Raw genomic sequence first — 15,998 nt, 5'->3', positions numbered from 1 at the left:
TTAAGGGTAAATTCGAGAAAAATAAATATAAATCATGTTGCGCGACGTGCTGGTGCATCTACTAATTAGTGCCGTGGGTATACTAATTGGTACATCCGCATTTTTTGTTTTATTCATTATTTATGGCAATCACGATGTTGGATTTTGGTCGATATTAACAGGTTAGCGTTGCTACCCGGTTAACAGCATAATGATTAGGTTAAGTTTGTGACGGAACAATATGTCGTGTTATATCCGTTTACGTTTTCTTGGAAAAGAAATTTCATTCTCTTTTTGTCTACCTACATTTTGATATTCCAATCAGTTTAAAAAGTTGAAGATTTCTCTTGCAATTAGCAAGAATATTGAATAGTATTAATACGCAGAATACAAAAAAATTGAAAGCCTTTTCTTTTAGCTATAAATATTTCAATACATTTGAAATATTTCTATTGTTAATTATAATAATATTGTTATTCTTCTTCTACCACTGCTGACTATGTGTAAATAAATTGATATGACTAGAAGTAGTTGTATTTTCAAAAATTCTATCGTACCTTACTGTAACCGTATTAAATGTGACAACGCTAGAAAAAGATGATAATTTCTTGAACAAAACATAAAAATATAATAGTTATTTGCAAATAGAAATTTGTATTGAATAGGACATGGTTATTATAACATGTTTCAAATCCTTTGATTTGCGTATCAATATACGACTCAATGGCTTGGACAAAAAAATTACAAGCAACATTGTAAGAATTCAAATAAAAATTGTATGAATCAATAATAGATGTATAATGCAACAATAAGGCATTTGTATAATTTTTGTTTATAACGACACGAATCCATATGGTCAGAATGAGGAGCTGGGTAGACTAAAATTTGATATCGAAATGTATAGGTGCCTTAGCTGGCGTCTGTTTTCACTTGCATTGGATAAAAGGCAAGGAAACTTTGGAAAGATGGCATACTAGAGCCACGTTGAGAAATTTGAACGTTGTTGGCTTTGTGAGTGCCGTAGCTGGCGTAACTGCATTGATCTGGTACCTGTTTCTTACGTTTTACTACAAAATTCGTAAGCATATCATTAAATATTTCATGTTATTTTATTTACTTAAGGATATAATTTTATGTTGTTTTGTATTCTATATAACTGCATCTTGATTTGATAGGACCTGCAAAATCAATCACTCGCTAACGCATAAAAATTTATTTTTCTAGCCATTCGACCAATTTCTGAAAGCACTGTCATATCAGCAGTTTGGTCTATGATCTGTGGAAAATGGGGTATTACATTGATGTACTACTCAAACAAGTATGAATTATTGATCCAAGAGGGAACATTACCTATACTCGCAGACAGTACATAAAACACATAACGTCATTGTTTTATACTTTTATATAAAATGAGATATTTTCTAGAAACTAACAGATATATATATATAGACCAAACTTGTTCAAATTTTTATTTGCGAGCAGAATACTTGGTTTTTTTTCTTATAAATACATATTGAATAGTGACAAGAAAGTTATTGAATATTGTGGGATCTGTAAATCGTGTACTTGTGTTCAGGGACAGGAAAGTTATCAATCCATGATAATAATAGATTATGAATATCGATCGATACCTGAAGATTAAATGTGAGAAAATATAATTATGTTTCATAACGGCAACGACGTGACAAGTAACGCGTTACTTCCATACCCTGCTTGTCTTATGCCATATAGTGTTATTGTTAAGATCTACAGCATCATTGCTTCCTGATGAGAATGGAAAAGATATAAATATCCTTCCGCTCGATGAGTTTGAACAGATTTGGTATAAACAATTTACATTTTTTAAGGTTGCCAGCAATAATTATTAAATTGAATTTAAGTCGACCTCGGCTGGCCAATATCTATTAACGTTTTTAAAATTTTGAACAGATGCAATTTGTAAGTTTCTTTTTTACATACAATTGGTGAGTTTGTAGCAGACCATGTATTAAAATAATTGAAAATTTCAGCCTTATATTATATTTCACTTGGAAAAGACCTAAACCAAAGGCCGTTTTGTTGCCTCTTCTAATAAATATTAGCTAGTTGAGGTCGACTAAGATTCAATTTGATTTGGTATTTTTTTGGTCTAAATATACCTCTAAAAAAATATATATATATAACCCCACGAAAATATATATGTATACATATATTTCTCCATTTAATAACTAATTATAAAATTGTATATAATAATGTAATAACATATAACATTTTAATATAAGAATATTGCTTCTGTTTGTATATACATATACTTGTGAGCAACTTTGCCTCTTTCCCTCTCCTCTCCCTCTTTTATATCTGTAATGTATGTACATATACAAATGATAATAATTATACATTGTACGCATATACCATCAGACAACGAGTTAAGAAATGTCTTAGGATGGGGACAATTTATAAAGCGGATCAATAATTGTATACAAGCCAATCAACGAAGAAATAATACCAAGGAAGCCTATTGTACCCGGAGTACATTTTGTGACACCTAATGCTGTCAATGGAATAAGTAAATCACATACATTTTTAACGGTATCCATGACAACTTGCTTGTGATTTCTTAAAGAGTATAATATATGACGTTGCTTAAACGCACTCTTCTCGTGTCCGAAAATCTTGGCGATCTCATAAATGTCTCTGATTAAACTCATAACAATGGTCAATAACCAATATTTATTAGCAGCTTTATTCCATTTTTCTAGATCGACTCGTAAAATTCCTACTCTGCCAACCCATATAAAATGATCTGCCAATAAGTACAAAGCATTTGCCAGCTTCGCCACGATTAATGTTATTCTCACTGTAGGATCGGGATACTTAGTAATTTTTAGGGCAGAATACAAGCTGTCCAGGCATCTTCCAAAACGTAGCACTAGAACGTGATTAATTTCAGTCAGCTATAGAGAAGTGTCTTTACACAAGCTGGAAAGTTACTTACATTTTCGAAATGAACTAAAAGTGAATTCGAGACTTCTCAAAACTTCGGCAGAGTATCTCGTGCTAGGCACATTTTGCGCGTAGTACCAATACGCTCGACTTCCATATTGAAGTAATCTGCAAAAGACACGTACGTTTTTATATAGTAAGGCATAAATTTTTCCTTAATAGATTGAAATACTATACAGTTGAATTTACGTCTGTGGTTAGCAGACAAGAATTTATTCCCTTGGTTGAATTTTAACTAAACATTGAGAAAAATTTTCATGTTTCTTTCGTTGAAAATGAAATTGACAGAATTGTGGTATTCAACGTAGATTACGCTGGCACGCAAATGAGAATTGTTAGGAGAAATGAAACGTACCTTATTACTTTGTCCCTCCCTGCCGTTTGCTCGTTCAACTTTATAACGATATCCATGATATCTCTTTGGAAAGTTATCTTACTGTAGTTGACAATTGTGCAGTTAACTTGAAGCGAAAAAACGAAAAAATACTTTCAATCTCTAGATACCGCAAAATGATTCGCGCTCGAAAGAGTAGTTGGGAAGAAAATCCAAGGCGAGAACATATCTGACCACTGGCACAACAGCGTTATGTCTTTGACGACAATCGCTTGTCATTATCACGAGCTAGCAACAGTTGTTAAATCGGACTCTGCACTTTGCATTGTATCTACGTTGTACGGGAAGGAACGGTCAACGGACAGTGATGTCGCTATTAGGAGCTTAGGTTAGGTTTAAGAGGTTTAAGAGGTTAGGAATACATTTTACGTTGAATGACAAATTGAACTGCTCGTAAATTCTTCCATCAATTTAGAGACATTATCGATTTTTCCTTTCTTTTCGAAATGGACGGTTTTCATTTAGTCCGGCTCACTACAAACAATCGTAAATTAATCTTGCATCGAACCCACTTTACTGTCATCTCTTATCTCTAATTACATATTTTCCTGACAAAGTGGGAGGTCGTTTCAATTATAATGTGAGTCATTGGACGATAATGATCGCTAGGATTGAACTCAAAATCGTGCAACTTTATTCTGATCCTCGGACGCAAGAGAGAGAGAGAGAGAAGCAACAAGTCTCTTGCTAATTTGATCTCGACTCGTCGGGTATCTTCCGAATGGACTAGAGTTGAAACTTGAAAAAGAACAAATAACATTCCCTGCCAGATATCTTTACACCTTTAATCTATTTCCAATTTGGCGTCATTTAACTCTCATGTTATTTCGCTCGTAACAAGACATAAAAAGACTTTTACTCATACAAAACAATATATTTCATACTGCGGTGATATTAACAATAAATTAAGCACACAATTCTAATTCTAAGTGAAACAGGCTAAAGATTGAAGGACGAAACAGTTTTATTAATTCCTCAAAGTGACGAGATGATACTTGGGATTATAATTAAATATACTTATGTAAGATATAAAATCACATTGACGAATACGATAAATATCACACGATATAATTGTGTACAATTGTATCTTTTCTTTCTCAGCGAACTATACATATTATATCTTTTATATTAGAAGCGTTTGACTATTCTTACAACGAAATTGACGCGCAAATGTACACGCGTGTTGGGTGAGTATGCATGTAAAATTGTACATTATGCATCATAGTATGAAGAGAGAGAGAGAGAGAGAGGTATGTAGAGTGGGCGAGAGATACGTACGAAACAACGATTATGATAAATGACGGCGAATTGAATGATCGTATACGTATTTCAAGGCCCAGCGCGCTCGTCCTTTGTGTTTGAACCCTGGCGTGAGAAGAAGCGCAATCACTAAAACAATAAATAGCAGTATGAGATTGAAATAATGGATCGATTCTGATGAGGTATAAATCTCTTACCTATGATGTAAAGCAGAAGCAAATTGTTGACCGTGTTACCGATCCATGCGAAGAGAATGAGAAAGAGGATCGTTGCGCTGTAGTACTGCAAAAGCAATGTAATTGTTGACTTTTGAAAGGTCGTCAAGTTTTTGAGAGAAATTGACTTACAATATTGGGACGATCGTGGCGAATTTTGGAGATGGATGCCCATATACCTTGCACTTGCAACATAGTGGCAGAGAGATTTTGACAAATCTCAATCAACTTCTTCTCCTTTTGTCCTGTCCAGCTTTGAGCGTTGCACAAGACCGAGGTGAAAATGGGCACGAGATAATCGACGAGAGCGAATATCAATAGACATATGGATATCATTGTCAGCAGGGCTGGTTCTAGAATCCATACAGTACTGTAATAGGAGAAACATTACTGTTTCCGATTATTAACATTGGACATGAAGGAGAAGATGAGTGAGAATTTTTACCAGAATATCACCGTTACAAGTCCGACGATCAGCCCGGGATGCCAGCTGCGTTCCCACAAGAGGATGGAATTCAAAGGCAGAATAATCTCCCGCCAGCATTCCATCTTTCGCTTCAACTGCTTCATGTGCTTTTCCTGGCGCAATAAGATTGATTTTTCGCGACGCTACTTAAATTTGCCCCGAGTGAATTGAGCAGAATTGAGCAGAATTGAGCAGAATTGAGGAGAATTGAGGAGAAGTGAAGGGACGCGAGGACGAGCCGCACTCACCTTTTCGACCGTCCCGTCATCCGTCATCGCGCCAAGATTCGTGACTAAAAGCGTACGACGTACGAGACGCGTAGGAGTCGACCAGACAGTCAATAGCGATAGAGGAGAGTCTATTCCGTATTTCGCCTATTTATCCACTACGTACCGTCATCTCGAGCTATCGTCAATAGGTAAGTGGCTAGAATCAGTTTGCAGTCGGGGGATCAATGTGCGTGTGTGCGCGGAAAAAAAAACACGCACAACTCGGAGGACGCGGGTGGACAGGACAGGCAGGTCGTGTGTGCGCGCTGCAGCGACCCACGCACACGAGCGTAGCGCACGGCGACGGCGCAATGGGGCTGAAAGGGGCAAGAAGGAAGGATCGACTTCTGGCTTCGAGAGTACGCTCGAACCTGGGACGCGATTGGCTGTTGGTTCAAAATGTTGGTTATTGCGGGCGATGCTGTGCTGATGTTGTGACGTTAAGCGTTTTCGCCGTGCGCCGGGAAGTTGGAAAAAGCACGTAGCTGCGCGCGAGACCTGGCCGAGATCACGCTCCGAGTTTCCGCCGATTATGGCCGCCGCCGCCGCGAGCTCCGTGAGTATCCGCTACTAGTTTGCTGTCGTCCAACGAAAATACACGGTCCGTTCGTCACGGCGTCCCGCCGCTACCGCTGACCGCCGCCGCCGCCGCCTCCGCCGCCGTCGTCGTCGTCGTCGTCGTCGTCGTCGTCGTAGCTTTAATAACAATGCCTTCTTGTTTACGTTTTAACGCCCCCTTGCAATCGTGCGTAATGTCACGCATTTTTGCAGAATGTCGAAAATCTGTCGCCGCAAATCATCCGCCGGGTGGCCAAGGAGATGGCAGAGCTGGTCGCGCAAACACCTGAAGGTATTCGTGTCATTTTGAACGAGGCCGACATCACCGACATACAAGCCGTCATCGAAGGCCCAGGTAAAATCCCACCTCCCCCTAAATCGCTCCCTCGTCCTCGAGAAAGAGAGAGAGAGAGAGAGAGAGAGAGAGAGAGAGAGAGAGAGAGAGTCCCTCCGAATCAAGTATCCTTTTGTCGATCATACATCTAACGTTACCTAACCTAATCCGCCTAGCGTTCTAACCCTCACGTTTCTCTATCGATTGATAAACATCTCTTTCCAACAGCGGGGACTCCGTATGCCGGTGGTTTCTTTAGAGTGAAATTGGTTCTTGGAAAAGACTTTCCACAAGGACCGCCCAAAGCTTACTTTCTCACAAAGATTTTCCACCCTAACGTAGCAAAAAATGGCGAAATATGCGTCAATACTTTAAAAAAGGATTGGAAACCAGATCTTGGGATACAACATATATTATTGGCAAGTGCCAAAACACGATGTATATACGCTTACTCTTATGTTTCGCTCTTCATCGTTATTCTTTTCCTTTTCAGACTATCAAGTGTCTACTGATAGTGCCAAATCCAGAATCTGCTTTGAACGAAGAAGCTGGCAAATTGCTTTTAGAAAGTCACGACGAATATTCCGAACGAGCGAAAATGATGACGGAGATACACGCACAGGTAACGCATTTTTTCTCCACCCCACTTGCGTACCTCTCACGAGTGGTGAAATTCCTTCAGGGAGGTGGGAAAGGTAGCAAGGCAGGCCTGGAAAGTTGCGCACCTTCGGAAATCGGTGGACCTCTTCCAAAGAAGCACGCGAGTGACAGGAAGCTAACAGCAGAGAAGAAAAAAATGTTAAAAGATAAGAAGAGGACGCTGAAGAGATTATAAGAAAAATCAATACATTATTTATCTGTCTTTTGTAATTTAAAATATTAGTATGATAATGTTGCCTCATATTGTATACAATGATTATTGCATAGTAAAATTTTATTATCTAAACTTGACTGATCTTATTATTAAGTATATAGAGAATTGAATAGTTGTGCAGAAATAGAAGAATGATGAGAGTAAAATGTTTATCCATCTTGCGTGGAAGATTAGTACAATTCTAGTAGATAGAGATGTAAGCTGAATTAGAAATTTGCTCTACACTATTAGGAGATATTTTTACATATGTACAGAACAATACCATGTGATGAGTAAAATAAAGAAAATGGTCTTGTATGTGTGCCAACGTTTCAACCATCTTTCGATCCACTTGTTAAAATACAAGCAAACAAAATATACCGAGTAATAGGTGAAAGGGTAAGAGAGATATTTTCAAGTTGCCCTCTTGGATGGATAAAAGTTTCCTTTCAAGAATAACTTTTTATTAAGAGAATCTGTCGGCTAGTTTTTCTTCAGTCTTGCGCCGCTCGATTGCTATACGCAATAAAAAATGTGTACATGTTATTACATATCCATCGCTGTGCACTAAAGTATATAGTATCGATATCCGACTAGATAACAGTACGGTCACAGCCTTAATCCACTATTGGCTATGCACCACGCATAGTGATACAACACTTGTATTTACGCTAAAGTTACAAAGGTATTACATACCCCGTCATCTAGACTCTCAAGTTCCGCAGTAAATAATCCTTATAAAGAGAAAGCGTTTGGAATAATTAGATTGTGAGGGCTAGAAGCACATTCCGTACTACGATAAACAACAACTTTTCGAGATGTATCTCATTGTATTTTTCATCTGGTGAGCACACACGCACGATAGTACATACAAATTCGTACAGTCTTTACAATCATAGGTATGTTCTTTCTTAATCTTCTTGCTTTGTCTTGTTATTGTTATTATTGTGATTATTGGTTTAATAAAAAAAAGTTCAACTAAACTTCTACGAGTGTTTTTCGCCAAAATTTTGTCAAACTTGCTGCGCCAATTTTCGAAAGAATCGTCAAAAATAAAAACTAAGTTAATTTTCTTTTATAACTTTTATCTCACTAAATCTTAATATTGGGTTGTATTTATAAATGTATACTTGATGAAACAGCAACAATGTGTATTGTGTTAGTCAGATTGAACAAAATCTGAATACAGCAGTTTTGTGATGTTGTTACTTGACTTCCTTCACATAAGCTTCCAGCTCCGCATCCAATTCTTCGGCCGTAGGTGTCTTGATCACTTGTCGAGTGCCTCCTCTACCTCCGCGTCGACCACTGCCGCGACCTTAAAGTTCATTATCGTGGTAAATATATCGTGTAATTAAATGGTCAATGATCAATTACCTCTGACAGAACCTGTGCCACCACGATTTCCTCCCCTAAAACGCGTCTGAGGTCTTTGTGTATAATTAACGCTGCTAAGTCTCGCGCCACCACGAACAGAAGTGACTGGTAGTTCGGAAGTAGCTACTTGTATGTTCATTTCACGACCTGTTTGTACATAGTAAATTGGCAAATTGTAATATGCACGTCCACACAAGTGGACATAACTAGTAACACATACCATCTAATGGTACTCCATGGTATTGCTTCATTGCTTTGATGGCATCTGCCCGTCTTTCAAATATGACATCAGCAGAGCCGAGAGATCGACCTGATCTATCATAGTGTACAGCTGCCGATTTTAGAGGTCCGAATTCACTGAATAATTCCTGAAAGGCTTACAATATATCATTTGTATATTAGAAAGATCAAGATTTTATATACAATACCTGTATGTCTGAATCTGACACACCGAAATCAAGATTTGACACCAAAAGTTTGGTTGTTCCCGCATTGCCTATTGCACCACGACCAACCTTTTTCACACCGTCAAACATGTCATGTTTCCAAGCACTGTTTACGTCGCCCTATACAACAAATTGCTACACAAGTCATTCCATTCCAACGTAGGTATATATGTATACGAGGCCACATTATATGCGCGCGCGCGCGCACACACACATACGTGCGCGCTCGCGCGCACGCACGCACCACGTAGAAAATGGAGCAAAGATCGTGTACTGCGGAAACATTAAAGTGTCGGAAAGTCTTACCCTCGTATATGGTAGAGAGCTGCGCGTAATACCACCGCGATTGCGTCCTCGCATGACGCCACCGCCAGCTCTCTGTACCCGACGTGCTCCTCGACGGGGTGAACTGCCGGCGCCTCTGCCGCGTCTGCTGCCGCCGCCACCGCCGCCGCCGCCTCCGCCACGCGTCCTAGACCCTTTGGTCTGTTTGATAATATCATCCAGACTCATCTCGATCTTATCCACCATCTTCATTTGTACGATTTGCGATGGAACGTAACTATCACGCGAGAGAAACACCGACGTAAATCAACCTCTCTCTCGTGATGGCGGTAGAACGAAGACGAACCCGAGCGAAACAGCGCCGCAGGGCAAGCTGGGTATTACCGGTCTCAGTTTACGGTACGAGAGATGGAAAACTGCACGGATAAATGGATTCACGAGGGAAAACTACATAGTAAAATTTGTCCTAGTATTACTACCGCCTCTTACGACACAATAAGAAACTAACAACCAAATATTAAATCATGACGCCTGAAGAAATTATATTTTTCTTGGTAATTATTCAGTTTAACTCCTTCACCTCCAAAATTAGGCTCATTCCACGCGTTTTCATTGAAAACGAAAACTTGACAGGTTAGGGAACCTGTCATACCGACAGGAGGATTTTTGTTAGCGCATAGTCGGTGTGACATAGAAAAATTCGCAGTGTTGACGAATAACGCGTAAATACTTTTATTACAACATTTTCTTTCATAGGCCATTTCCATTTACAATTATAAATAATGTGCGCTAGTTCGTATGCGCCTTTCCTGGATACGATCCTGAAAAGGGTGATACACTGTTGGCGCGAATAAAAACATGACGGAAAATTGAGAACGCCCAGTTCAAAGGTGCCGACAGAAAGTGAGCATACCTGTACTGGTTAGACTGTGCGCACGACTCGGCTCTAGCGCGCGTTCCAGTTAGTATATATATTTCAGTATTGAGAACGCCCAGATCAAAGGTGCCGACCGAGAGTGATCCCAGATAACAATTTTTGCGCGCAAATTTTGCTTGTCTTACACATGCAAATTTGTATGCGATTTGTCCGAGTTTTGTCCGTAAGATATGTTCAGTCTGTGCTTTTGCACGCAAGTGGCTAGCTGATTAAAAAATACATATATATAACCTTAATTGTAAATAGCTTACCGATTTTTTTATCAGTGGTTGGCATCACTACTTAACAACTAGTTAAGCTAACTAATCCAGCAAACACCAAAGTAACAATTACATAACATCAATGCATATGTAATATAACAGGCATGTGTTATTAATGTAAATTTTGTTTTTATCGCCGCAAAACTTAATATAAAATTGTTATGTTTTAGTAAAAAATCTTTATATCAATCTACAATGTTTATGGAATTGATCGGGATTTTTTTTCTTATTCTAATTGTTGTGTATATTTATTACAAGTACGTAATATTTAATTTCTGGCGCAAAAAAGGTGTCTTTTATGTCGAGCCTATTGTGCCAGCTGGTAATTTAACAGATCTCGTGATTGGAAAATTATCAATAGGTGAGTATGTACCATTTACTTGCATATGTGCAATTTCTCTCATTTATTTAGAGTTTGCAAGAATAAAATTACAAAATCAAACAACCAATGTATAAATGGACCCACCATACTCTCTGTGAATTATTGGCCAAGCTAACAGAATTGAGAGAGACAAAGAATTATCTCAATTAACTCGGATTAAAGTTATTTGAAAATTTTTTAATATCTAGATAAAAGTCTACACATTTTGTATATCAAGATAGTGGTAAAAGAATTAAAATATTACCATAATGATTGCCTTCTTATACAATATTTTATGCGTATATTATTTCTTTAATTTTAATGAAATTACATTATTGTATCTTATTTATTTAAAAAGAATTTAATAAAAGATTCATTAACAGGTCAACTATTCTGTGACGCTTACTTAAAATATAAGAAATATCGCACTTTTGGAATGTACACGTTTTTTAAACCAAACCTGATAATTGCTGATCTGGACCTTATTCAAACGGTATTGACGAAGAAATTCCAAAGTTTCCACGATCGCGGACTGTTCTGCAATGAGAAAATTGATCCATTGTCCGGTCATTTGTTTGCATTGTCTGGGCAAAAATGGCGGAATTTGCGTCTCAAGTTAACACCTTCTTTTACCTCGGGGAAAACAAAGCAGCTCTTTATGATTCTAAAGGAGTACGGTGAGGAGCTTGCAAGGAGTTTGGAGAGCAAAGCTCGGACGAAAGATTGTATTGAAATAAAAGATATGTTTGCAAGGTAAACGTTTTCTTCCAAGAAACTCTTAAACGGCAAAAAATTAAATAATTAAAATTTGAAAAAGTGCATGGTTAAAGTAAAAATTGTGATAGTTGTGCAACAAGATAGAAGTGGCTTTCTTTTTTTATTACAATCTCTCTTGAGCAATCTGGGGATAAGAGGTTCATGGCTAGGTAAAATGTCAGAGGTTGAAAGATAGTGAATTTTATTTATTTCAAGTAGACTCTTAACTTTAACGGAGAATATTAGGATATAACTTAGGAATTAAAATAATGTGAAAAATTAGGTTTTCAACGGATGTAATTATGTCAACGGCATTTGGAATCAAATCCAATTGCATAGAGCAGCCGGATAACGAGTTTCGATATTGGAGAAAGAAAGTCTTCGGGGAGAGACCTCTTTTGATGGCTTTCTTAATGTTCGCGCCCCAAATAATGAATTTCTTTTCCCTTCCCGTCACGGACAGGGGCGTTACCAAGTTTTTTATGAAACTGTTTCGTGATAATGTAGAATACAGACAAGCTCATAACATTGTCAGATACGATTTTATGAATTTACTTATGCAACTCATGGAGAAGGGCTACGTTAAAATTGACAATGAGAAAGACATTGGCGACACCTCATGTAAGTACATATTATGTATAATAATTTTAATTGTTTATTAATATGCTGATAAAGAGACTGTGTGATATGTCATATACGTTATTTGTTTGGAATTATACAAATACATTCTAGTCTTGTTACGTCATCTAAAGCTGCTCGTCGTTATTAGTAACCTTCAATTTTAATTGTTAAATATAAATTATGTGTTTTTACTATTTTCCTGTTTTCTTACATATATCTTTAAAACCTATATTTGCGCACAATTCAAATAGAATTAAATTGAATTCCAATATACCGTACATCTCCATATAAATATGGATTCATATAATTAATTTCTGTTTTAAAGTAAAATAACACTCTATACATTTTTCAAATACACATGTGTTTCCATATGTGTGCATATAATCCATATACGTGTGATTTGTATAATTAGGAATATTTCTGCACAAAATTACAATAAAAGTTATATGTATAATGTTTCATTTGTTATATACAGCAAATGTAGATAGACTTACTATGTCGGAAGCGGCTGCGCAAGCTTACGTCTTTTTTTTGGCTGGCTATGAAACTTCTGCTACGACAGCAACATATTGTCTATACGAATTAGCTTGCCATCAACACTTACAGGACAAAGTGCGCAAGGAAATTGATGAAATATTAGAAAAGCATAACGAAGTGTCCTATAATGCTCTGGACGAAATGACGTATCTTCATAAAGTAATAAACGGTAATTGACATGGTTTCCGTTTGTATAAAGACACAATTTCTTATCAACTACTAAGAAAATCTTTATTACATACATACATATATACACGCATTTGTTTATAGGTACTTTTACATGTATTTGATAATCGAAATTATAAATACATTTTTTCCAAACTATACATACAGTAATACACCAAGTGTGTGTGCGTGCAATATATAGTACATATGTAGAAAGTACGAGTATAAAAGTACACTTTTCGAATATCGTTAAATATCTTTTTACTTATTATAGAAACTATGAGAAAGTATCCACCTGTACCTGTCTTGACTCGCGTCTGTACCGAGGATGTGGATCTTCCAACAACGAATATTTATGTGTCAAAAGGAACTTCAATCACTATACCCGTGCTTGGGCTGCATCGAGATCCATCGATATATCCAGATCCGGATAAATTTGATCCTGAACGATTCAATGCAGATGTGATAGCAACCAGACATTCTTGTGCTTATTTGCCTTTTGGCGAAGGACCACGGATCTGCATTGGTGAGGACAGTTCTGTATCAATTCTCCTCATTATTATTATTTATAAATCTTTATCAGTCTTTTACATTGCATGTAATTCTTTTCATATTACGTAACTTTGACTTTTTCATTTAAGGATGTATTGGACGTACAATCTTAGACAAAAGTGCATGAAATTGGAAATACTTAAATATCTACTCTTAACGCATAGTAAATCTAGATGTAAGAAACTTTAACGATAGTTGAAGTCTTATTTGTATTTCTACAAAGGTATTTTTCATTTTACAAATGTTTTTTTTCCTGCATTATTTGCGATTTTTTTCACTTATGAGCCTAAACTTTTGATAGTGAAAATACTCTGATTTCAATTCTTAATAACGTCAAATATTTTCAACACTAAAAAATTCGTGCCGACAGCACAAATATCTAAAGTTATATTTTATTATAGTTTATTTCTTTAAAACACGGTGCAGTAAAGTTTATTGAAACTTGGTAGATATTTTCATCTATTCGTATATTAGATGTATAAAAAAATTCAAAACACTAGTACTATTTCTTCTATATTTTTTTAGCTGTTTTATCCGTGAAGATCGGCTTTTCCCATAAGAGTACGTGTAAAATCAGTGTAAATTAAAATAGTTATATCTCAGCAACCGTTTAGTGGATGCATTTTTACTTTTCTGCAATGAATTAGAAAGACTAAAAGAACAATTTCACAAATTTTTAGCGACTTTGTACTATTTTGAAGATAGGTCCGATACATCCTTAAGTTGATAATGACAAACGTATATTTTATTATTTATATTTCAAAATCCACAGCATACCATATTAATTGATATAAAAATCTTTCATTTATATATTATATATGTATGTTACTTTTATCGTAACTTTTATTATATTCAATTTTCAGACATCGATCGATATTCTATTATTTTATCATGGGTTATTATATTGAAAATTATTACGTTAAAAATTGGAATGTAAAATTGAGAGTATAATTGAAGTTTTTTCTTTATAATTTGAGTATTAAAAATTTTATCTTATATTTTTCGTGGTTTCACAACTTTGAAATAAAAAGTAGTTTTATTAATGCCTAATCTTGGTCACTCACTATATGTATATGAAACAATTAAGATAGAAAATATTTTTAGCACTAAAAGCGCGCTCCCTGAGCGCACCTTACAAGTATGCCACTGAAAATCGCAGTGGTATACTTATAACTGTAAATCAGTGACTAGGTATTCACTGTTTTCACTGATTGATTTTTAGAGAGTATCCCTGTATATGTCACTGTACTACATGTATACGGTAAATACGTATTGTGTTTTATGGAAATAATAATAAGCAAATGTGTAGAAATTATGCATATTTTATATTAACCAGACAACACAAAAGCGCGCGTCATTTGCTCTCTCTAAAAATTCACCTGATTTGACAGCTGCAAATAACACGACTGAAGCACGTCGTATCGCACTATTTGCTCTATTCCAAAGCACTTACGTACATATACTAAGATTTATATTTTCAGGTATGAAATTCGGTTATATGCAAATAAAGGTTGGACTCGTGAGCCTTTTGTCAAAATTCAAATTCAAACTCCATCCCCAAACTCCGGTCCCGCTCACTTTCGATGAAGCGTCCATTCTGGTACTTGCAGCCAAAGGTGGCGTCTGTCTTACCATCGAGCAGCGATGAATATTTCTAGATACTCAAAGTTTCCAACAAAAAAAAATATATATATACATATATAGGTATCATTGACTGTATAGGAATTTTGTACGACACGATTATTTGTATTATACATTTTAGTTGTGGTTTTATGTACCAGCAGAATCCTGGAAATTATTAGAATATTTTGTTAGAAAGACAATCATATGTAATTTTAATATTAAATGAGGAACAATGTAATTAAATAATATATGATTACTAGAGTAAATTCACATATATTTGAAACTACAAGGGAAAGGAACCAATGCACGTATTCGCATATTTAAATACAATATTAAATTATATATAAATTTCAAAACGTGAAAAATAGTATGATATATGAATTAATTGACGAAAATTTTAGAGAAAATTCTGTTAAAATCTGTTACACCGAAAAAATTGTATTCTTGAAATGTGTGTATTTTTTAAGCCCTCTTAACGAATATACATATATAATACATAACTAACATACAATATTCCTAATTTGCGGTGACTTTAGTAAGAAATTTGTCCGCATGCGCGGTATCAATATTAACGTATTAATTTAAGCTACAATTCGTAATATCTAATACAACTATTTGTAATTTAGCCCAACTATCCAATTTCATCATGTATCTGTACACATGATGAAATTTTCAACTACAAGTACGTATACATATGTATATTTATTTGTAAAATTATATGTAAAAATAAATATAGTAAATGGCCATTTGTATACAACTATTTCTTGT

The 15,998-nt window shown here is 36.0% G+C and overlaps 6 protein-coding genes across 7 annotated transcripts; 3 read left to right on the top strand and 3 right to left on the bottom strand.

Moving 5' to 3' along the window:
* Positions 1–6: 6 nt before the first annotated feature.
* LOC105563513 (heme transporter hrg1-A-like) lies at positions 7–2,167 on the top strand. 2 transcript variants are annotated; one of them, XM_012015149.1, is made up of 3 exons: positions 7–89; positions 884–1,057; positions 1,204–2,167. In XM_012015149.1, exons 1-3 carry the CDS (start codon positions 35–37, stop codon positions 1,350–1,352), a joined length of 378 nt encoding a protein of 125 aa, XP_011870539.1. In that variant the 5' UTR covers positions 7–34; the 3' UTR covers positions 1,353–2,167. The 2 variants fall into 2 exon arrangements, with proteins under 2 accessions (XP_011870539.1, XP_011870538.1); XM_012015148.1 differs by having other exon boundaries at positions 7–161.
* A 125-nt stretch (positions 2,168–2,292) lies between these two features.
* Positions 2,293–4,134, bottom strand: LOC105563511 (peroxisomal membrane protein 11B). Its single transcript, XM_012015147.1, has 3 exons — positions 3,317–4,134; positions 2,954–3,069; positions 2,293–2,887 (listed from the first exon to the last, which is right to left on the bottom strand). Exons 1-3 carry the CDS (start codon positions 3,370–3,372, stop codon positions 2,397–2,399), a joined length of 663 nt encoding a protein of 220 aa, XP_011870537.1. The 5' UTR covers positions 3,373–4,134; the 3' UTR covers positions 2,293–2,396.
* Positions 4,135–4,301: 167 nt separating this feature from the next.
* On the bottom strand, positions 4,302–5,828 carry LOC105563510 (ADP-ribosylation factor-like protein 6-interacting protein 1). The gene is made up of 5 exons (XM_012015146.1): positions 5,545–5,828; positions 5,276–5,409; positions 4,963–5,200; positions 4,813–4,897; positions 4,302–4,744 (listed from the first exon to the last, which is right to left on the bottom strand). The coding sequence occupies exons 1-5, from the start codon at positions 5,569–5,571 to the stop codon at positions 4,644–4,646; spliced, it is 585 nt and encodes a 194-aa protein (XP_011870536.1). The 5' UTR covers positions 5,572–5,828; the 3' UTR covers positions 4,302–4,643.
* A 133-nt stretch (positions 5,829–5,961) lies between these two features.
* On the top strand, positions 5,962–7,628 carry LOC105563509 (ubiquitin-conjugating enzyme E2 S). The gene is made up of 5 exons (XM_012015145.1): positions 5,962–6,121; positions 6,337–6,478; positions 6,686–6,876; positions 6,951–7,079; positions 7,140–7,628. Exons 1-5 carry the CDS (start codon positions 6,098–6,100, stop codon positions 7,290–7,292), a joined length of 639 nt encoding a protein of 212 aa, XP_011870535.1. The 5' UTR covers positions 5,962–6,097; the 3' UTR covers positions 7,293–7,628.
* Positions 7,629–8,120: 492 nt separating this feature from the next.
* LOC105563508 (THO complex subunit 4) lies at positions 8,121–9,776 on the bottom strand. Its single transcript, XM_012015144.1, has 5 exons — positions 9,440–9,776; positions 9,116–9,253; positions 8,908–9,055; positions 8,688–8,834; positions 8,121–8,628 (listed from the first exon to the last, which is right to left on the bottom strand). Exons 1-5 carry the CDS (start codon positions 9,668–9,670, stop codon positions 8,516–8,518), a joined length of 777 nt encoding a protein of 258 aa, XP_011870534.1. The 5' UTR covers positions 9,671–9,776; the 3' UTR covers positions 8,121–8,515.
* Positions 9,777–10,675: 899 nt separating this feature from the next.
* LOC105563505 (probable cytochrome P450 6a20) lies at positions 10,676–15,959 on the top strand. Its single transcript, XM_012015140.1, has 7 exons — positions 10,676–10,705; positions 10,786–10,976; positions 11,360–11,729; positions 12,016–12,353; positions 12,829–13,059; positions 13,330–13,581; positions 15,089–15,959. Exons 1-7 carry the CDS (start codon positions 10,698–10,700, stop codon positions 15,253–15,255), a joined length of 1,557 nt encoding a protein of 518 aa, XP_011870530.1. The 5' UTR covers positions 10,676–10,697; the 3' UTR covers positions 15,256–15,959.
* Positions 15,960–15,998: the final 39 nt, after the last annotated feature.

Source organism: Vollenhovia emeryi, unplaced genomic scaffold (genome assembly GCF_000949405.1).
Source record: "Vollenhovia emeryi isolate VEMERY1.0 unplaced genomic scaffold, V.emery_V1.0 DF939175.1, whole genome shotgun sequence".
NCBI lineage: Eukaryota > Metazoa > Arthropoda > Insecta > Hymenoptera > Formicidae > Vollenhovia > Vollenhovia emeryi.
This window is presented reverse-complemented; position numbering and strand designations above follow the sequence as displayed.

What these genes read in the sequence shown, in the direction of transcription:
- LOC105563513 (XM_012015148.1), top strand. Translation starts at nt 35, where the DNA reads ATGTTGCGCGACGTGCTGGTGCATCTACTAATTAGTGCCGTGGGTATA. An exon ending in ATTTTGGTCGATATTAACAG is followed by an intron (nt 162 to 883) that starts GTTAGCGTTGCT and finishes CGAAATGTATAG; the next exon opens with GTGCCTTAGCTGGCGTCTGT. An exon ending in TACGTTTTACTACAAAATTC is followed by an intron (nt 1,058 to 1,203) that starts GTAAGCATATCA and finishes TTATTTTTCTAG; the next exon opens with CCATTCGACCAATTTCTGAA.
- LOC105563511 (XM_012015147.1), bottom strand. Translation starts at nt 3,372, where the DNA reads ATGGATATCGTTATAAAGTTGAACGAGCAAACGGCAGGGAGGGACAAA. An exon ending in GGGAGGGACAAAGTAATAAG is followed by an intron (nt 3,070 to 3,316) that starts GTACGTTTCATT and finishes TGTCTTTTGCAG; the next exon opens with ATTACTTCAATATGGAAGTC. An exon ending in TTTTAGTTCATTTCGAAAAT is followed by an intron (nt 2,888 to 2,953) that starts GTAAGTAACTTT and finishes ATCACGTTCTAG; the next exon opens with TGCTACGTTTTGGAAGATGC.
- LOC105563510 (XM_012015146.1), bottom strand. Translation starts at nt 5,571, where the DNA reads ATGACGGATGACGGGACGGTCGAAAAG. An exon ending in CTTGTAACGGTGATATTCTG is followed by an intron (nt 5,201 to 5,275) that starts GTAAAAATTCTC and finishes CTCCTATTACAG; the next exon opens with TACTGTATGGATTCTAGAAC. An exon ending in GCCACGATCGTCCCAATATT is followed by an intron (nt 4,898 to 4,962) that starts GTAAGTCAATTT and finishes TTGCTTTTGCAG; the next exon opens with TACTACAGCGCAACGATCCT.
- LOC105563509 (XM_012015145.1), top strand. Translation starts at nt 6,098, where the DNA reads ATGGCCGCCGCCGCCGCGAGCTCC. An exon ending in AGCCGTCATCGAAGGCCCAG is followed by an intron (nt 6,479 to 6,685) that starts GTAAAATCCCAC and finishes TCTTTCCAACAG; the next exon opens with CGGGGACTCCGTATGCCGGT. An exon ending in TGACGGAGATACACGCACAG is followed by an intron (nt 7,080 to 7,139) that starts GTAACGCATTTT and finishes AAATTCCTTCAG; the next exon opens with GGAGGTGGGAAAGGTAGCAA.
- LOC105563508 (XM_012015144.1), bottom strand. Translation starts at nt 9,670, where the DNA reads ATGAAGATGGTGGATAAGATCGAGATGAGTCTGGATGATATTATCAAA. An exon ending in CCATGGAGTACCATTAGATG is followed by an intron (nt 8,835 to 8,907) that starts GTATGTGTTACT and finishes ATGTACAAACAG; the next exon opens with GTCGTGAAATGAACATACAA. An exon ending in TGGCACAGGTTCTGTCAGAG is followed by an intron (nt 8,629 to 8,687) that starts GTAATTGATCAT and finishes ATGAACTTTAAG; the next exon opens with GTCGCGGCAGTGGTCGACGC.
- LOC105563505 (XM_012015140.1), top strand. An exon ending in ATAAAAGATATGTTTGCAAG is followed by an intron (nt 11,730 to 12,015) that starts GTAAACGTTTTC and finishes GTGAAAAATTAG; the next exon opens with GTTTTCAACGGATGTAATTA. An exon ending in AGGACCACGGATCTGCATTG is followed by an intron (nt 13,582 to 15,088) that starts GTGAGGACAGTT and finishes TTATATTTTCAG; the next exon opens with GTATGAAATTCGGTTATATG.